Source organism: Lytechinus pictus, chromosome 18 (genome assembly GCF_037042905.1).
Source record: "Lytechinus pictus isolate F3 Inbred chromosome 18, Lp3.0, whole genome shotgun sequence".
In the NCBI taxonomy this organism is placed as follows: Eukaryota; Metazoa; Echinodermata; class Echinoidea; order Temnopleuroida; family Toxopneustidae; genus Lytechinus; species Lytechinus pictus.
In genome coordinates, this window is record NC_087262.1 from 20,447,822 (window position 1) to 20,468,801 (window position 20,980).

At 35.5% G+C, this 20,980-nt stretch overlaps 1 protein-coding gene across 1 annotated transcript; it reads right to left on the bottom strand.

Moving 5' to 3' along the window:
* Positions 1 to 7,959: 7,959 nt before the first annotated feature.
* On the bottom strand, positions 7,960 to 20,829 carry LOC129281405 (NAD(P)H pyrophosphatase NUDT13, mitochondrial-like). The gene is made up of 7 exons (XM_054917346.2): positions 20,677 to 20,829; positions 18,881 to 19,363; positions 17,796 to 18,022; positions 16,553 to 16,678; positions 15,814 to 15,925; positions 13,158 to 13,309; positions 7,960 to 11,386 (listed from the first exon to the last, which is right to left on the bottom strand). Exons 2-7 carry the CDS (start codon positions 19,338 to 19,340, stop codon positions 11,228 to 11,230), a joined length of 1,236 nt encoding a protein of 411 aa, XP_054773321.2. The 5' UTR covers positions 19,341 to 19,363; positions 20,677 to 20,829; the 3' UTR covers positions 7,960 to 11,227.
* Between the last annotated feature and the right edge of the window lie 151 nt (positions 20,830 to 20,980).

Here is a 20,980-nt window from a genome sequence, read left to right on the forward strand (position 1 = left end):
TCATTTGTTTTGTGGCTGTGATAAGTACATGTATGTGATTGAATTGAATATTTGATGCTAGAAAGTATGATATTCAAGGATTTGAGTGAGACCATTATATTATAGACATATGACTGTAGAGTTCATATGTGCAAGATATATATTCTTTTCATTGATTTTTACCTCTTGGGACAGTTTGTGTATAAGGTAATGTTTTGGGTGTTTGTAAAATTTCCTCATTTTATAGCTTTTTAAGTACGTGTAATCTCTTAAAGGGGGTACTCCAGGCTGAAAATAATATGATTTGAACAGTTAAAGAAAAATCAGACAAACAAAACATTGACAATTTGAACAAAATTGGACAAGGAAGAAAGCTATGGCATTTTAAAGATTTGCATTATTCTAGTGAAACAGTTCTAGGTATGTCTTCATGAATACTCAATGACCAAACTGATGATGTCGTGCCCCACTTGTTCTTTTTTTTTTATATAATATGATAGAAATCTGGTTTATTCACAATTTTTCATCCAAGAACTAAAAAAAAAAATTGCCAACTGATTCAGTGTATTCATTGCTGCATCTCATTATAAGGGAGACATACATGTAGCATTCACACATGTATGAAAAAATGAAATAATTACGATTTCATGACAAGTGTGGATGTGATATTGTCAGCCTACCTAATGAATATTCATGACAAAGTGCATACTGTGAAATTCAATTACTTTGTTATTTGTTATCGGATTTTGATGAAATTTTCAGCATTTTGCTCTGTGAATTTTACTCTATTTATTTAGATATGAATATTTTCAGCCCAAAGTACCCCTTTAAGGTACAAACAAAGCTATTTTGCTCACTGTTCAGATGCTTGTGCCACGGCTGTCAGATGGTAAAACGATCGATCTCGAAAATCGCTGTTCTGAGAAGAAATGACTCTAAAGTTTAGAGGTTTGAGCTTTTTTATGAGACGGGAATAATGCATTTTTAGCAATGGGAAAAGAAGCACAATAAACACTTATAACTAAAGAATTTTGTGCTCATTTGGGGTTTTAATTATGAAATAAATGAAATTTTTGTGTAGATAGACTGTTTAACCACAGCACATGTATACACTCATACTACACATCATAAGATGGTAAAATGGTCTATCTTCTAGATAGAACATTTTACAATCTTACCCCCAAAAAAGCACAAAATTCTTCAGTTATTAGTGTTTATTATGCTTCTTCTTGTCCCATTGCTAAAAATGCATTATACCCGTCTCATGAAAAAGCTAAAAACCTCGACTTTTCAGTCATTATTCTCAGAACAACGATTTTCGAGATAAACTGTTTTACCATCTGACGGCCGTGTGACGTGGCGGTAAACTGGTCTAACTCGAAGATAGACCATTTTACCATCTGACAGCGATGATTCAAAATCTCAATTAAGAAGGTTAAAAGGTTTATGTAAAAGATCACTCGTTTTACCTCCGAACGATATTACCGACAATGGGCTAACTCAAAGATAGACCATTTTACCATCAAATTTGAAGGAAAAATACAAAAAGTACCAAGATAGCGGAAATTATCTCTAAATCAAGATATGATGGGATTTTCTTGATAGCACTATTGGAAAGAGCGCCCTCACATTACCAGGAAAGTGAATTTACCTCAAAAAGTCAAATTTTCGAGTTAGACCGTTTTACCATCTGACGGCCGGCCAGATGCACTTAGCAAGCCAAGAGACAGTTAGAATTCAGCTTACGGTTGAATCTCCACTTCTAAGAATATTGCTCAGTGGTGCTGAACACACTAAAGCAAACGGAAGATCAGAGGGGAAGTTTGTCAATTTCATATTAAAGCTTGCCCCACCAGTGGATCATATGAGTTCATGCTCTTCTGACTCTGTCAACTATCTCCTATCTTAATTTATATACGTAGAGATTCTATGTATGTAGCAATAGCATTGTTTGAAGAATTGCTTGTCATTCGTTATCCTGCTGGCAGGAATATATTTGGTCGACTGCCTACATGAGTGTCGGTGTACTCAAGAAGAAATACGGAGGGGATATATTTTTTATATTCAGGACAGATTCAAACTTGTAGAGCTTTTCAAGTGCAGTGCTGTGTGCCCAGCCAGGGATGGAAAAAGTGCTATATGTTTCATAAATTATTACTGTAATTATTTTTTTAATTAATATTATTATTACTATTATTATTGTCATTAACTTTTGTTATTTGATGATGGTTTATTATAGTGTGCTTTTAATTGTATTAGTCTTCAAGACCTTGGAACTGAATATAAAACGGGATGAATCTTCTCAAAAGCTTACCAGTGCTATCCTAAATTTGTGCTATTTTAATGTCTGAAAATCAAGTTGTGACCTCATACTTACTATTGATGTGATATTTTCCATGAGGGTGTGGATAAGAAATGAGGACGGCACTTTTTTAGACTGTTTGAGCTTCTTGCAAGCTGAATACCTGGGTCCCGTCTTACAAAGAGTTGCGATTAATCAGATCAACTGCAACTATATGGAAATCCATCAATGTCACAATATTTTTACAGGAAATTTGCTCATTGTCCACTTGTAAACAGAGAGGAGCGTACATGATTGTCAAGAAAACGATGGAAGGTATGAATATACATCACATCCAGTAAACATTTTGAGCGAACATGCATTTCAAATGTTGACATTGCTGGCTTTCCGTAGTTGTGGTTAAACGGATCTATCACAAGTCTTTGTAAGACTGAGCCCTGATCTGCATTTATATGTTAAGTTCTTTCTTTCTGAATTCATCACCATAAACTAACTGCCCTTTCACATGGTAAAAAAATCGTAATTTGAATGATTCCAGTGAAATATAAGGCTAATGACGAATTTTTGGCTCGTGTGAAACCAAACTGGAATCACAAATGCTAATCACATTCACGAATTCAAATTCTACTCCGGAGGTGAATTCCAGTAAGTTTCACTAAAAGTACGGTAGAAATTTTCCGTGTGAAAGATCCGATGATTCTAAAGACGAATTGCAATTATCATTACAATGAGGATTCAAGGTTCATGTGTGAAAAGGCCCTATAAAAGCAAAGAGGTATTGACCCTTTTTCTTCATGTTTGGACTATTGACCTGCAAAGCATCATTGCAAGGTTCTAAAGACAACATAAATGTAGAGAATCAGATTTCAATTGCTTTTTGTGCAATGGTGAATTGTACAATATTATTTCATATTGTTGTATTTATACATTCAGCTTTCCCCTAGATACAAATGTATATTTAATTCCTATCGAACAGGGTTTTCAACAATTGAAATTGGGAAATATTTGATGAATGTTCGCACATAGCAAGCTACATGCATGCATTTATACAGGTAATATATCAAGGCAATCATAAATGAGATTAATTAGATATGTGCAATTTTGATTTTGTGACAATATTTTACAGAAAAAATGGCTGCTTTTTTTACTGCCAATTATCATTTTTTCTGTATTTTCCATAACCATCAACATCATGATTGAGATGTATTGTTGGTATGTTGGATATGGAAACATTCATCACATGTCATTCCTTGCAAATGGAAGAATTCAGGTCGTCTTGAAAACCCTTTTTTCAAAAGTTCAGTTTTTTTTTAATTGCTGTTAAATGCAAGCCTATAATATATCATTTAATATATGTAAAATTGTAGTGACTTTTAATGTGTTTTTAATTGTTATATGCACCAACAAAGTTGAGATGAATATATATGGTGCAATACAGTGTATGATGTAAACATGTAGGTATTTGTGGAGTGCTTATGTCACTCAAATTTTTTTTTTCAATTTTATTAAACATGTGGCTTGTGGCCTGTTAAAACCTCTCAAAATCTGTAAATTTATGAATTATGAATGATTTGAGAGCCAAATTAGCTGAAATATGATATCTCTACTGTTAGTGGTTTATGTAACAATTTGCTATCCATTTTTTTTATAAAACCCGAGTTTAAGTTAAACCCGACTTCAGAATACGGGCCATTGAGGATAGCTAAAAAAAATCTCTATTTTAGAGTTTTGACATACATTAAGTGAGAGCAAATACTTTGTGTTGTCTCTCACTGACTGTTATGAAATATACTTACTTGGGATAACTATTATTAATACAGAGGATAAATTAGCCTGTACTTTATTTCATAGGAATACCAACATGATTTGAGGATAAAAGTACCTGTTATACCACTTAACAAAATAACAATCATTGTGGTATGAATTATTTTGTTATTAATCAAGTGGGTCTATATCATAAGAAAAAGACCTCAGAATGTTGCATTATGGGTAATATGAACCTGGCTACATTTGAGAAGTTGAACTTGTGAAGATGCTATATGTTCCTAGTCCATATTGGATTTAACAACCTTCTCTTGTCTAGAAATATATTTCTGTATAAATTGGACTGTTTTAAAACAATTAGAATGCTGCAACCATTGGCTTTGCCAAAATTCTAAATACACCCTGTTTTTCTTAGCTTAATGTCCTCGAAGTCTTCAAAGTTTGTAAATTTGAAGATATGAATTTTCCATAGCCCACCAACAGTATAAATGAATGATGAATTTTACTTTTTTAAAACTTCTGTGCAAAATGGAGATCAAAAAGTTGAAAGTACAATTCTGGGATTTCAGGTTTGCATAAACATTTGCAGTTCATATCTTATTCTCTGTTTATATGTATTTATGTTCATTAATGATATAAAATTCAAATACAAATTTGATAGGAAAATTTAAACCTGAAAGAAAATGTAATAAATTTTATCTGAGACCAATTTTGTTTTTTGTTAGTTGATCCGTCCAGTCTATTTTAACTTATTTTTATAATTTTTTAGCAAATGGATCATTCAGTGTGCTATATTCTTTTTTATATTTGATTTTAGAGAAGCTTTATGTTTCTAACGGTTAATTTTGCCTTGCCCTGTTGTGTCATTTAGAGTGCCAATTCCTTATTTTTAGTATTTTGTGTTGCAGTTACAAAATAGAATGTACTTTGTTTGCCAATGTATTTGCAGATATTGTTTTGGTTTGTCCTTTTTCATTATTATTTTGTGAAAAGGTAATTTATATTTTTAATTTTGAATATGTTACATATATATAGTATAATGCAATTTCTTTTTAAAATAAGTATATGAAACCACTCATTTCGATAAATATTAAAGACCTCAAAGTCTTGAATTGATAAAAACCAAGGGTACCTTATAGAAACTAACCCTATGTGTATAATTCTAGTAATACTAATTTTCAGTATTGTAAAAACAAAGATTCAGGATATTAATTCCATTTCAATGTGAAGTATATCTTGGGCCTGGTCACAAGCTAAGTGATAAGCTTATTTCTATAATTGATTGCATTGGTTATTCTGTATGATCAATAGTAAACGTCAGCCCACAACAAATCCCGAAGCTTTGCTATAGTATAGAGCCACAATATGACAGTGAAACTCATCGCAGTGAAAGTTTTGTGTTCCTTTATCTTTATTTTTGCTGAAATCCACAAAGAACAAAATGATTGAAATTAACATTTCTGTTGGTGTGATCTGTTATTCTTTCTTACATTAGAATATATTATTGCTCAATAACATAAAAGAAATGTATTTGTGCAGTCTCGCCACAGTTAAGCATATCTTTTGATTGCTGAGTCTATACATTAGCTTATTCAAATGAACCTACTGCATATCTATTCTATGGAACATTAGGTGGTTTCAGACCACCTCAAAGTTTGTCAGTTCCAGGTATTTTCTTATAAGGAAATTTGCTCTGATCTATGTACCCCGATCAGAAAATACCAGGTAATTTGGTGGTGTGAAAGCAAATTACAAGTATCCCTGAAAGAAAATGCCCACTAAACAGTGGGTACTTGTCCAAATCACAAGAACTTTCACAGGGACTTTTTCTAGAATTGCAGGTATTTTGACTGCTTGCAAGCAAATCATGGGAACTTTCTTAGCCCAGCATGTAGTTAAGTTGGGCACAGGCACTGTGGCCTTCTGCTGAGCTAGCAATTTGAATCTCGCGCCTTGCCTATCAGACCATACTGCGCATGCTCGTAACCTCAAGACCTTTCCCTAAAGTGTATGTTTTGGGGGGGTGTGAATGGGAGGGGGATAATTATTGGGCATTTTTTAGCCTGATAAAGTGATCGTAATTTAACGGGGATTATTGTGATCAAATCAGTTTGAAACCACCTAGTGGTAATTTAATGGAACAATCATGTTGATCTCTAAACATAATGAAATAATGTATGATAAAATTGCAATACTTGTTTTTAGCTTTTCTCATGAGCTCTTATCGAATCTACATGTATGATATTGATCTATTTTGAGCCACCGCACACCTTACGACCCGACTGGTCTACGACTGGTATGCGACTGAGTGAGGGGAGATGAATGGCAAGGTAGTCACAAGCCTCGACACAATACACCTTGCGATCCGACTACCATGCTGTCCAACTCACGCATGCGCCTTTTGCTTTTGCCATAGCAACTGAGAAAAGTGACGCTTACTACTGCGAATGCGCATTGCATATCATGTACGCATCGGTATTCTGCTGTCTTGATTGGCTGGAAGATGGATCGAGCTTGCGATCCAGTTGTAAGGATTCAACATGTAAAATCCTTACGATTTTCGTTCCGATTTGTCTCTGACCGGTCTGCGACTCTCGAGCTGATGTCACATCTTCCCTCACTTAGTCGCCAGACATAGACCAGTCGGGTCGTAAGGTGTGCGGTGGCGTAACACATCTATGTTCCTGCCCATATAAAAAGCTTTTTCAAATTGATAAGCCTCGGCAAAAGCACATTCGATTGTATGACATCTCTCATTGCATTTGTTTCTTGCATTACCTACGTCATAAAATGCTTATTTTTTTAGGGGAAAAATATCCTGACTACTGCAAAAGTACTTTTGATATTAATGATATTTATATTTTACATTTAGTGTATTGTAATGTTATAAATTATTCTACCTGTGATGTTGTTTGAATAGTCTGTAACCTTTATTCTTGTGATTTGAACACGTCTAGAAAAAACAATTTGTACACCAGATTCTTCAATGGTTAATGACCAAATATATTTAAGTCTTTGTATGAGAAGCTGCTTTTTTACTCTTTGTTCCTTGTTTTGTTCTGTTGGACAAGAATGTTTAGAATATGTGCTTGAAGCAGAGCCTGAGACTAGTGTTGAAAAGAATACAGGGGCTTTTCATTTTGCTCTCAAGAGTAAATTGGAATATACAAGAACAAGAATTAAACATGAAAACAACTAAAGGAACAATATTTGTTCTTGGCCTGTGTTCTTTTAATAATGGAATGCTAATAAGAGACTTGCTGGGGAAAATAAAGCAACGATATTCCTGACTTGCCAAAACAATGTTCTTTTATTTTCATTACATAGTTTGATTTTTTATTTTTTGTAATAAACCACTTTTATGGTTTATTCCAAGGATGCAAGATATTCTTCTTTTCAATGTTATGTTATAACTCATGACATGTACCTTGGTTAACATAGTGTTTCATGAAGAAGTTCTTTGTCAGAATATGTGTCGAGAGCTACTGAAATCCATGCATGTGTTTGGGTAATTGTTGGTGAGAATCACAGATGAGCCTCTTCATGAAACACTTCCCTGAAATGTGTGTTGAGTGTGTTGATTGAGTTTGTTTGTGAGAAAGAAAGAGGGAGAGAGAGAGAGAGAGGAACTACGGAGATGTTACACAATAGAGAACCGAAGCGATTACGTCAGGTACCATGGTGTCATGGCGGCCTGGTTTTTAACAAATAAACCCGGAATAAAAGCATGTGTTTCTCATAGGAGAAAATGGCTGCTATTGGAATGATCACTTTTCAGACGAGCCAGAATGTGTAGAGACAATCGTCAGGTGTGACTCTGTTTAGAACCAGCCCGCCATGATACCATGACAACTGACATCACACTTCGGTACTCTATTATTAAACAAAATGAATATTCTGAATTGACATACATGTATTTGGAATATTTTATTTTTGATATATCGCTCTTCATTTCTTCAAATAAAAATTTACAAACCAATACAATTCTCATAATTCCGATATAACAACCTCATTTTTGCATTCATCTGACATGACATAACACTTTTAGACCTTGTTTTTATAAAAACCTTAGCAAGATCAGATTATCTTATCTATGACAAAATCATAAAATTAAATTCTCTTACTTGCCAAGCTAACACTTTGTAAAAGCATTATTTTTGTGCTGATATTAATCACATGTTTCGATGTTCAAAAGAGGCACTAACAACATAGAAAGTACTGATGATCAAATATAAAAAATGTTTTCCAAACTTGGTGACTATTTCATAAAGCTTTTTAAAGGTATGCAACTGGTAACCCCTTCTTGCAATAAATAGGGTAACCCAATATCCTTGCACATTTCCTGTAAAACCTATATAATCAGACTTTGAAAGATATTGAATTTTACATTCAAATGTTGGTTAAAATGTGAATTTTAAACTTTCCAAGGATCATTTTACAACTTTGCATGTAGCTGATGAATTGTTATGGTTGTGGAACCGATTCATTACCCAAGAAAGAATCACCGGTGTTTGTCTAACAAAGACAAATAATTGATCCAATCAACCACAACTATGGAAAGCCAGAATGTCCAACACAAAATGCATGTTTATTCAAAATGTTTTCTAGATATGATGTATACTCAACGAGTATACATCATATTATACTCAACGAGTATACATCATATCTAGAAAACATTCATCGATGTTTTGATAATTGGGTGTGCCCTTTGTTTACAATGGGCATTGATTGTGCAAATTTCCTGCCAAAAATTATGACATTGATGGATTTCCATGTATATATATATATATGTGAGGTTGATTTAATATTATTTTAAAACTCTTTGTGAGACAGGGCCCAGTTGTGCGTAAAGACGTGTAAATTACAATCACCTTTAGATGAAACACCACCCTGGGCCCTGTAATATAAAGCTTAGTGATTGATCATAAGGCAGGTTTCTATAATTGATTGCATTCATTATAGTATATGATCAATCGCTGATGTGGTTTACTGTACACCATGTGGAGTGTTATAGAAACAGTGGATAGAAGAAGAGAAGAAATGGATAGGCGAGAAAGTGGAGATTTGAGAGTAGAGTATTCTTTCTTGAAAGTAGTCCTGAAAAGGACTGTAAACCAGGAAAGATTGATGAGTTGAGAACAGCTTGAGTAGTAGAGCTGATGAGGAGATGCTGGCTTGAGTCGGCGAGTAGAGATGATGAGTAGTAGAGAGACGCGACGTTTCGGACAGGTTGACTGTCCGTCTTCACATCAGCGATTGTACATGCCACCATGCAAACCTTCAAACAACATCTGAGTATATGATCAATCGTAAAAACCAGCCCCATGATTGAACACTAAGCTTTAGGTTACAGGGCCCTGATTAGTTACCTGGGTCCCGTAACACAAAGGTTAGCGATTAATCATACACTCAATTTTCACGATTGGTTGTGCATTGTAGTCAATGGCCCGTATTCTGAAGTCAGGTTTAACTTAGACCATGGTCTAACTCTGTGCTAAAATTATGGGAAGCCAAAAGTGTCAAAATTTTATTAAGTTGTTTGTTTCTTATGTTTATTGTGCTCTTTCCTGATTCATCGATGGTGAAGACAATCATCTATTTATACTTCCTAGAGAATTATGAATGATTTGAGAGCAAAATGAGCTGAAATACGATATCCCCACCGGTAGTGATTTATGTAACAATTGGCTATCCATACTTAAACCACAACTTTAAACCCGGGTTTAAGTTAAACCCGACTTCAGAATACGGGCCAATGGAATCAATTGTAGAAAAATGTTCTACGATCATTGCTAAAGCCTAAGCTTTGTGTTACGGGCCCGTGGTGATAATAATGGAACATGACAAACCTTCAAAATTTGGCCTATTTTAGTATTGGCTTATGCCATCACATTGGGCCATCACGTCCAGTCAGGCGATCACGTAACCAGACCATTCAAGAAAAGGGCCTCCTAAAATGTTGAAACATTGGGTCCAGTATACCCGACCATTTGCAGAAAGGACCACCTAAATTTCTGAAAGGTCGGGTGCAATTTGCCCAAATGTTTGTGAAAATTACAGCCATATATACAAAAGGTCGGGTAAACTGAACCCGATGTTTTGGGTTTCCTGAAGACATAAAAAAATGTACCTCTGTCGAAACTTTCAAAAATCTTCTAAAAACTTTTTTATTTAACTCTTAGCTCTTTATGCGCCTTGAGCATTCTACAGAGTGGATTTGGCGCTTTATTAGTCACATTATTATTATTATTATTAATTCAGGAGGGCCTTTTCTCAAATGGTCAGGTGACACGATTGCCTGACCGGACTGGATAACCCGATGTTATGGCACAAGCCAGGAGTAATTCTATCTTGCAGTTTTCTGAAGAAATCAAAAAGAGATCCCTCAAACCCATGTACAGTCAGAAAACCCAAATGACAATGACTTGAGCTATAAAGGGTTGACTGCTTTTCTTGCATACAGTGAACCCAAATAACAGTTGTATGGCGAGTCAAAAATAGCCATTTTATTCATTTTTATTCAAGCCACCAATGTCTGGTATAAAAAATTTTTAAAAGGCCGTTTTCGACTTGGCATACAGCCGCCATAGTGTGACTGAGGTATTAGTGTAGCAGGCACAGACATATCTCTTGATTAATACAATTCCAGTATTTCTGAAAATTATCTAGTATTTTTTTCCATTTCACATACTTGACGAAATTTCAATGGTTGCACATCTCTTGGTTGGATTTGCTGTACCCTTTGTAGCCAGCTTTTTTCAGTTTAATAAACAGAAAAATCATACAACTATCATTCAAATACCTCAGAAGTGAGAAACTCATATCTAAATTCTCTTTTGTAATGGTTGTGCGACTTTTCTTACAGGTTACTTCTACAGGATTATTGATAATAGTAACTCTCTGAATAAAAAAATAAAAAAACATTTTGGCTTTGCATGGAAATTTTCCACATGCATGTAGACCATTTCAATCAACAACCATAAATCTCATTTCTGCCTGGAAATCTTTCACAAACCATTTCAGGAAAATTTTCAACCCCCCTCCCCCCCCAAAAAAAAAAAACAGTACAAGACATGTGAAGACAATACTCAAACCCAAATTGCACAAATAATTAATAGATACTTCAGTTGAACTAGAATACCATTGGAAAAGGAAGACTTGTTTACACTGGCAAGGGGATGATCATTTCTTGGACACCCATCCTGAGATTAGGTGATGTGCGATGGCATGCCTCGGAGGGAACCAGGTTGAACTTTGACCTGGTGGCTGCTGTAGTATATGATGTACTTCCTCTCTGTCCATCCACTTAGCATCCTCTAGTTCATTCTTGTCAATCAAGATCTAATAGATAGATAGATAGATAAATAGATGGATAGATAGAGGATAGTTATTGCATAATATCAAAAGGTTGCTTTTATTAAAATAAGGCCCCAAATCTGCTATTTTTTTATTCAGACTTTTTGTAGGATTCTGATCACATGGACTTAAAAAATTTAACCATGATAATTGTTTTATTTATTTTATTGTTTTTAAATTTGTGTATTTCATTGATCATTCACTTTTTGTATTTGATATGGAAATTGGTGGCTGAATCCTGACCATAAATGAGATTAAGTTAATTGAGTTTACAAAGAGTAATGAAACATTTATGAACTTTGTGAATAATTAAGATATTTTTTCTTGTAAATAGTGTAAATATGTTCACTAAAAATGATCTAAATTTTCTGCAACAGTAATAAGTAGAATTAGTACTGAATTTGATGTACAATATTGAGATTTAGTTAAAATTATTGGTTAAACTATATTAATGACATTATTTGGGGCTAACCTCGATTAGCATCTTGCTATTATGTTAGCTCCAATTACCAAATGTTTTGTTTATATGTGATGTACTATTCCTTGTAATTGTACCCGACAGTGATATTTGGTAATAAATAAATTCAATTCAATTCAAAACTTTGGCTAAAAACAAAATTTGCGCAGGATTTGTACACAAATTCACATTATTGAGCAATTTTGGGTCCAACAGGCACTTACAGAACGTTGCTTAATTTCATACCTGGGGGTCACAAATTTGGTCTCAAAAGTTGCGCAAGACTTAAAAGAAACAAGACATAGCATGGTGCGGCACTAGCTTTATGCATTACACATTTATTTTTAAAATGTTGAGAGGGGCCGAAGCAGCACCCCCCCCCCCCCCCGTCTTATTAGGGATAAATCTTTAGTCTGTAAAACGTGGAATGCCATCATCGCTGCTATGCATACAAGACAGAAATGCTTTAACCCTCAAGCTCCCGGGGTATTTTGATTCTTGTCATTCCCGGGGGGGGGGGGGCCATTATGGCCCCCCCTTAAGATCTCGGCCGCCGATCGCGCGAGCGACGCAAAAATTTGCACGCTGGTAGTGTGTGATGTAATCTACAAGGCTGTATGGTAAAATTTTCCAAAATATTGAGATTTTATTTTATATGAATTAATTATGCTAATTTATGCATAAATCATACTTTTTGCTCTAATTCACTAAATAAAGCTCCTAGAATGCAAATTTTTGGTAAAAATATTCTTTGTAGCATTCTTAACAATCGCAATTAAAAAAAACTTCGGTTTGGAAATCAATTTCTTATGTATTTTATTGTTTTATGAATTTCTTATGTATTTCTTTGTTTTTTTACTTTTGTTTTTTTATTGTTTTTTCAATGTAAATCGTTCCAGACTTAATTCTGATCATAAACAAGGCAAAATTAATTAAGTTTGATCAGTAAAAGTAGAAATAATGATACATTTATGAATTTTGGCTAAATACACTATTTGCATTGGATTTGTACATGAAATCACGTTTATGAGCAATTTTGGGTCTGACATGCACTTATATAATGTTGCGTAATGTCGTAACCGCGTACCCGGGCGTCACAAATTTGGTCTCAAAATTTGCGCGAGACTTGAAAGTAAAAAGTCAGTGAGCGGCGAGGTAAAAAAAATTCGCGAAGCAGATATATCGCGAAAATTGTCGAGGGGGGGGGCCATTATGCCCCCCCCCCCCCCCGGGAGAATTAGGGTTAATAAGTTGACTTATGGAATGTTGGTTTTTAGACTCCACTGTATTTCAAATTACCTGATCATCTTCCTTTACCAAGGCATAGCATCCTAGCATGAGACCACTGCTTGGGATAGGCCAATGTTGTGAAGAACAGTATGTAATATCTTTGACTTCAAGACCAACCTCCTCTGCCACCTCTCGCCTTACAGCATCCTCCAAGGTTTCACCTTCATTACAGACAAATTGAAAAGATTTAATATTTTCAATAGCCAGAAATAATGATTGATCAGGGCCCCCGTCTTACAAAGAGTTGATTTGATCAATCTCAACTTTGGACAGCCAGCAACGTCTATTATGCATGTTTATTCAAATTATTTTCTAGCTATTATGTATATTCAATCATTCATTGTTTTCTTGAAAATTCACTGTGCTTCTCTTTGCATACAAAGGACATTGTGCAAATTTTCGTAGAAAAAATTATGACATTGATGGATTTCCACAGAGCTAGGATTGATCGGATCGTAACTCTTTGTAAGACGGGGGCCAAGAGTGCCAGAAGGGGGGAGGAAGAGCATTTTTGACAGATTTCCCCTCTATGTCGATGACCTATGACTTGTTTTTACTTGGCAAAAAATTCATAAACCACTGTTAACTTCAAAGCTTAAATTTGTAAAATATTTTGGGCTATTGCTTGGCAAGAACATGAGATGATTTCTGTTTTTTTATTGTTTTTTTAATGGAGTAATAATGTATCAGCTTTGGATAACTTCTGTACGTTACATGCAATTCAATCTACAAGATCTTTACAATGTAATTTCAAAATTGAACAGGTAAATACCACAGATTTGAAATTTGCAATCTTTTCCAAGAGGAAATGAAATCAAATACTGTAGTTCACATTCATGCATTTCCTTGTGCAGCCAGAGCCAGCATATACAGATGCTTTTCCACAAATATCAGTACTGTAATATCATTAGAGTTTGTAAAGAGCTTATGACATAAGAAACTATAGATTTAAAAGGAATTTAAAAGGAATTATTATATTAGGCAGTGGCCCGTATATCGAAGTCAGGTTTGACTTAGACCATGGTCTCACTCTATGCTAAAATTATGGGAAACCACAAATTTTGTTTACATTGTAAGTTTCTTATAGTTATATCTACGATGCTCTTCCCTTATTCTTCAATGGTGAATACCACTATCTTATTCATCTTTCACAGACATTTAAGAATGATTCGAGAGTCAAATGAGCTGAAACACCAAACCTCTGTTTTAAGTATTTCACTCAGTATTTTGTCCCAATTGGCTATCCATAGTTAAATCAAGGTTTCAAATTAAACTTGACTTCAGAATATGGGCCAGTCAGTTAACGGAGAAAATAAGGCAAGAGAACAGATTATAGCTACTGAAAAGAAAAAACAAGAAATGAAGAAAGCAGGCAAGACAATGAGCGAGAAAAGAGTGAAAGAGAGGAAGAGAGAAGGGGGGGAGAGAAGGGGATGAAAGGGGGTAGAAGAGAGGGGAGGGGGTTGGCAAAACACAGAGGGATTAAAAGATGTGAAATAAAAAAAGATAGTAGCTGGAAAGTATAAAGCAAAGAGGGATGAGAGATGACCTTCACCCTGGAGACAAAAAGAGCAAAGAGAGACGGAGAGAGCAAGATAGAAACAGAGAAAGATAGTATGAAAGAGACACACACAAAGACTTACAGTCAGACAGACAAATAGAGACAGAGAAAGACATAAAGTATAAATGAGAGTTGAGACAGAGACAGTCATTCAGTCAGACATAATCCTTCATGTTTATAACTTTGTGGAGCTCAATAAATTGCTCTCCTTATTTTTTCGAGGAGCTTAATTGAGCTACTCAGAATCGCTCTCTTCGAGAGCTCCCTACAGTACATGTATGCTACATTGTTGATTTTTCTTTAAATTGTAAATGCGATAGCTGGTTAATTAATTAATCTGTGGTGAAACTAGGCCTGGGTCATTACGTTTACCAAATATCGCACTCCTGCTTAAAAAAAAATCACATTTTACATCTTTAAATCCATGAAATGGCCATCTATTTTCCATAATTCCTTGAAATTATTTTTATTTAGTTGAAATCAGGAAAATAAAGAATATTCAGCACTTTCTTGACTCTGATTGATGTTACAATCAGTAAATATTGTAGTCCCACATGTAGACTTCCATGGTGTTGCAACATTTACTGAAAATGATCATTGATCGTTTTGATCGTTATTGTTTTACACTTGGTCAACATCATGAAAATCTACATATAGGACTACAATATTTACTGAGTTTAACATAAATCAGTCAGTAAAGAAGTGAATATTCTTCATTTTTTCTGTAGTTTCCAACTTCTTTCCATAGTTTCCAACTAAATCAAAATAATTTCAAGGAATTATGTATGGAAAAAAGGCCTATTTGATGAATATAAAGATGTAAAATGTGAAGTTTGAGCAACTTTTGGTAAAGGTTTTTTTTCTTTTTTAAAATAAGCGCGATATTTTGTTCTCCTTATTTTTTAGGGAAGGGGAGTGCGGTAGGAGCGCCAGCGCGCTCCTCAAATATGAAGGTCTGGAAATATAGAGACAGAAAGTATGCAGGAGAGAGACAAGAGTAGAGACAGACAGTCACTCAGTCAGATAAAGACAGACAGACAGACAGGCTGACAAACAGACAGATGCGGGGAACTAGGTACTCTAACTAGCACCAACCCTTCTTACCCATATCACAGAATCCTGCCAATGCACTGTACATCCCGGGTGGAAACTGCGGTTGCCTAGCAACCAAACATCTGTCACCATTCGTAACCAAGGTGATGACTATTGGTTTCATCTGGAAACACAAATAAATCAATGATTTAGACGCCAGACCAGTATTCAATGTGATACTTAAACCAGAATTTGAAGTATTTCACTCAGTATTTTGCTTAGTAAAATACTTAATCATCTTTGGTATTCAACTGATTTTATTTTGCAAAGTATTTTGTTTAAATCTCAGTCAACCGCCTATGTGGCTTAAGTCTGGCTTGCAAGAAGTTTACAAAATTGCATATACACAGTCATACATACAGTGCACAGATGGACACATATCTTGCGCATAATTTGGCTTAAACTTTATCAGGTCGCAATGTTTTTTAGTATTTTGCTTAAAGGTTCCGTGCCATCCAAATCCAAGTTGACTCCTATTGATGTATAGTGCTGAATACAATTCACATGTTACAATTTATGAATCAAAATATGTTTTGTAGATGTTTAAACAATTTTTACAAGAATATTTTCCAGCTTGCTAAGTTCAACCTCTAGAAAGAGAGCTCAGATCTCATTCCTTCCATTATATCATCAGTCAATCATACAAATATCTGAGTCTTTATTTTCATCATTAATCAAAAACCCACAACATCATTACAAAGGACTGGTCCAATTTTAAAGGTTTAAATAAGGATCAAATAATACATCCTACCGTTGGATAATGAACTTCAGAGCAGCTTGAACAGATCCTGCGGCTTCCAGCAAGATTTGTCTTGTTCTTAGCCCCACACTTTGAACAGAATGCTTGAAGAGAATGCCATTGCAGCAAGGCATATGCCTATAAAAAATAGAAAATAGATAAAAGAAACAAATCATGAAGGTACATGTAGAGTATGTGAGCAACATGTACGTGGGGTCATTTCTTGTGCATTACAAGTGACCCTGCATTTAAATGAGATGTTCATTTCTCCTGTTTGAACACATGTGATTGCATGTAATCAAGCTTAATAAATATCAAATTTTCCATGTGGATGCTTGTTAAAAGAGATTTCCAATCTACAAAAGTACAATTAAACTGAGTTTAAGGTAATTTCCATACATGATTGAAGAATTTTCGTGCTTCAATTTCAATGTATCAGGCTGCAATAATTCAATATCAGCCCTTTGATTACATATTCATTTACAACTTCACCCTCACCTAGCCATGAGGCTTCTAGAGAGTAAAAATCATTTACTAACGTACATGAATGCTTACTCTCAACGAAGCCAGGGATTCCTTCCCATTCATCTGCACGTACCGCCCAAAAACCTGAAACTTTCGCCCCCAAGATCTCTACTTTCCTTCTAAAAGATCCAGCCCTAAATCATGTTTATGGGATACATCTTCATTTCTGACATTTCTACGCTATTGGTTTTATTTTTAAACAAGAAATCATTAAAAAAATTAGAAAATAATATGAAAAGACGGAAGAGACTTGCCCGATGTTTACGCTGCCATCTTGTTTCCTATTGTACGGACGCGTGCGTCGCGTAACGTTGGGGAAGAATAGGAAACAAGATGGCGGCGTAAACATCGAGCAAGTCTCTTCCGTCTTTTCATAATATTTTTCTCATTTTTTTGATGAATTCTTGTTTAAAAATAAAACTGATAGCGTAGAAATGTCGGAAATGAAGTTGTATCCCATGTCCATGATTTAGGGCTAGATTTTTTAGAAGTAGAAATCTCGGGGGCGAAAGTTTAAGATTTTTGGGCAGTACGTGCAGATTAATGGGAAGGAATCCCTGGCTTCGTTGAGAGTAAGCATACGTTAGTAAATGATTATTACTCTCTAGAAGCCTCCTGGCTACCCTCACCCCAGGATGGAAGTAAAGCTTTAATACCACAATTTCATGACAACGGGCAAGTCCTACAAAAATAAGCATGACTCCCCGCTAGCGATCATAAAAAAACAAACCTGAAGATATTCATGGATATTTCCCCTGCCAAGAGTGAAGAGCGCCCTCCTGATTCCGATTGTCTCGGCTTCCATCGACCTTTCCAATGATTGCTGGAGTGTGTCATCGGCTTTGGGAATGTTGATGGCAAACCTGGCGGGTTGATCCAGATCATTTCTGGTGGAATTGAGTAGTACTGCATCGGTGAGTTCCAAACCTTCAACTAACTCAAGGACTTCTTCCATGTCTACAAGAGAGCACAGAGCAAGGTAGCGTCAAATTAAAGAAAGCTTGATAACATTCCATTACAGCAAGTTAATACAAAGGTTTCAATTGATACTCTTGGAAAAAAGAGCAAGGTACAAGCAGTGTAGGAAGGTTGTTTGTTCATTTCGATTTTCTTTTGTTTCTTTCTATTCATTAAGTTGGGTATTCAGTTCAGACCAGTTAGGAATGTTATAATTTATAAAGCTTACTTTTATACTCTTGATTCATCATCGGTCACTCACTGTCCTATTTCCCTAAACATCTTCAATCTTTTTCCATTCAGAAATGCTCATTCATTCCTTTTCTATTCAGATGTGCTCATTCATTCCATCTTCACATCTGGTTCTTTATTGAACATTCTTCACTACATTTCACTCAGGTTGTTCAATTTTCTCAAATAACACTGGTTACCTTTAGGTGACTTAAAATGTTATTTTTCCTTAGCTGCTGTTGTTGGCCAGACAGGTGTGGATAGATTGAGATGTTTTTTTAAATAAAACTATCACCAGACCAAATAAATAGTTACCAGGGCTTTCACTGATTAGCCAATGAACCATGGACTTGAATTTCAAAGGCCTTAAGATGTTTTGCCTTTCCAGCGCGGCATTCAAGGAAATAATCCTAGCAAGTGACAATTCACCTCACCTGGGTAAATTTATTCCTGAAGGAAAACACACCCCATCTGGGATTCAAACCTATGACCCTCTGCTTGAAAGAAGAGAGTTAGAACTACTAGACCATTTCACCCCCACCCAAGTGTCACATAGATCATACTACAAAACATCTGCACAGTAAATCTCTTAAACTTTGTCTTACATGGCCCTGATTCCAAACTTACCATCAGCCCCTCTCCAAGCAAGTTTCATTCTTTTTGACATCTTGTCCCCTTCTATGAACGCCCTCAGATCATAAAACACTGCAAACTGCCCTGTTCTTAATGCTTTTTCACAAACTTCATCATTCTCTTTCAGCATCTCCACATACCTAGCACCAGCAACATACTGTGAGTTGTGACGATGTTGTGAGTGACTATAGCTTGCAGGTGTTGTTGTAGTAGTCTGTCCATGTTGCAACCTTCCCATCGAATTTAGTACTGGACTTGTATGCAATGCATTGAAGCATGCGAGTTGAGATTTCTGACGGCATGCAGAAGTGAAAGACCTCAAATGTTGAGTACTAATAGCTTTGTTAGAGTTGATACCAAGTAGAATTTTCGCTTGTCTTCGCTGTTCTCCTATGCATGTCTGAGAACACGCACACGTCCGTTTCATCAACGAGCTGGTTAGCAGCCGAAACATGGTGAAGTTCTTGGTATCTGCTCCTGGAATTAAGAAAGAATCGTTTACTGTTATATCTGGATTGTACAAAAAAGAAAAAAGTTTTACTACAATGTAGTCCTGTTCAAAGTGATATTGCTCAGGGATGCCAAGGGCATGAAAATGTTTTGAACAAAAATTACGCATTGCACACGTCATGACCACAAAGCGTGGGTGCCAAGTCTAGTACTGGCCGGGGTCCCTGGAAGCACTGGGGTTCTAGATGCTCTTTGCTGCCATCTGGGCATGTTTGAGGGGACTTTCTACCTCGCATTTAATCAAATTTCATGGGTTATGCTGATGAATTTTGTATGAATATAACAATACCAGGGCTTAAATCAATCGATGGCCAGGCTATGATGCCCTTAAAAAACTAGATCAATTCACGGCCAAAAAGGCCATGACCTTTTTTTTCAAACTGGCTTACGTACTCTTTATCTTTCTCTCTTTTTTCTTTCCTTTCTCCCATACTTTCAGTTTCATACTCATTAGTTTCTTCCTTCTTTCGTGTCTTTTTCTTTTCCCCTTTTTTCTGAAGTTCTGTTCATTCCTTTTTTTCTTTCCTGTATTCTTTCTTATTTTTTTCTTCCTTTCTTCCCTTAGACTTAGTCTATTTTTCTCTTTTCTTTTTTTCTCATCTTTTCCCCAATTGCATTAGTTTCTTCCTTCTTTTTCTTTCCTTTCTTTTCCCCTTTCTTCTGTTTGTTCTTTTTTCTTTCCTGCATTCCTTCATTCTTCTATTCATTCTTTCTTTTATTTTTCTTCCTTTCATCTTTTTTTCTTTCCTTTTTTTTTTCATCTTTCTCCCATACTTTCACTAGTTCCTTCTTTTTTCCCCTTCCTTTCTTCCCTTTGTCTTTTCCTCTCTTCATTCTTTCCTTTAAGTTTTTGTTCTCATCTTTCTCCCATACTTTCCTTCATTCTTTCTTAAACAATTTAGTGTTATGCAGTTAGGCCCTAACTTTAGTTTTACTCAGTTTCTTTTCCTTTCATTCATTTTCTATTTTTTTTCTTCCCTTTTTGTTGTAGTCAAATAAAGATAAAAATAGCATTAGCATTGTGAAAGTCATTACCAAACATGCACATGCCTTGCACTTTGCAGCTAAACCCATCGCGCAAAAGAGAGGGTGATACTGATAGTCATAGTCATACTGATACTAGTGATAGAGCCATGGCTTGCCTGCCCGGCCCGGGTCCGGGACGGTCCGGCTGGGATGAGAGCGCGGGATCGATCGACCCAATCGCGGCAAAAACAAACCGCAACCGATCCGAACTTCCGAAGCACAGCAAGAAACAATAACAAAAATTGCATACTCACAATCCACAAGATCATGAAGATAATTAGCGCCAATCATATATTATTATTATATGCTCTGACGTGAAATCTTGCAAACAGACAAGTTTTCTTGGCTTTTCTTGGCAGCAAAAATCACTTGACGTATTACGCTAACTGTTGGTTAGTTTTCATTTCAGTCGTTTTAAGATATGTTGCCAGATCGTCGCTAGTCTTTACGGCCAAACTCAACAGATTTTGCGGCCAAATTCGGCCAAACAATTTTTTTTCACGGCCAAATTTCACGGCCAAATTTTATCTACATTAGAAAATAATTAGACATACCCCT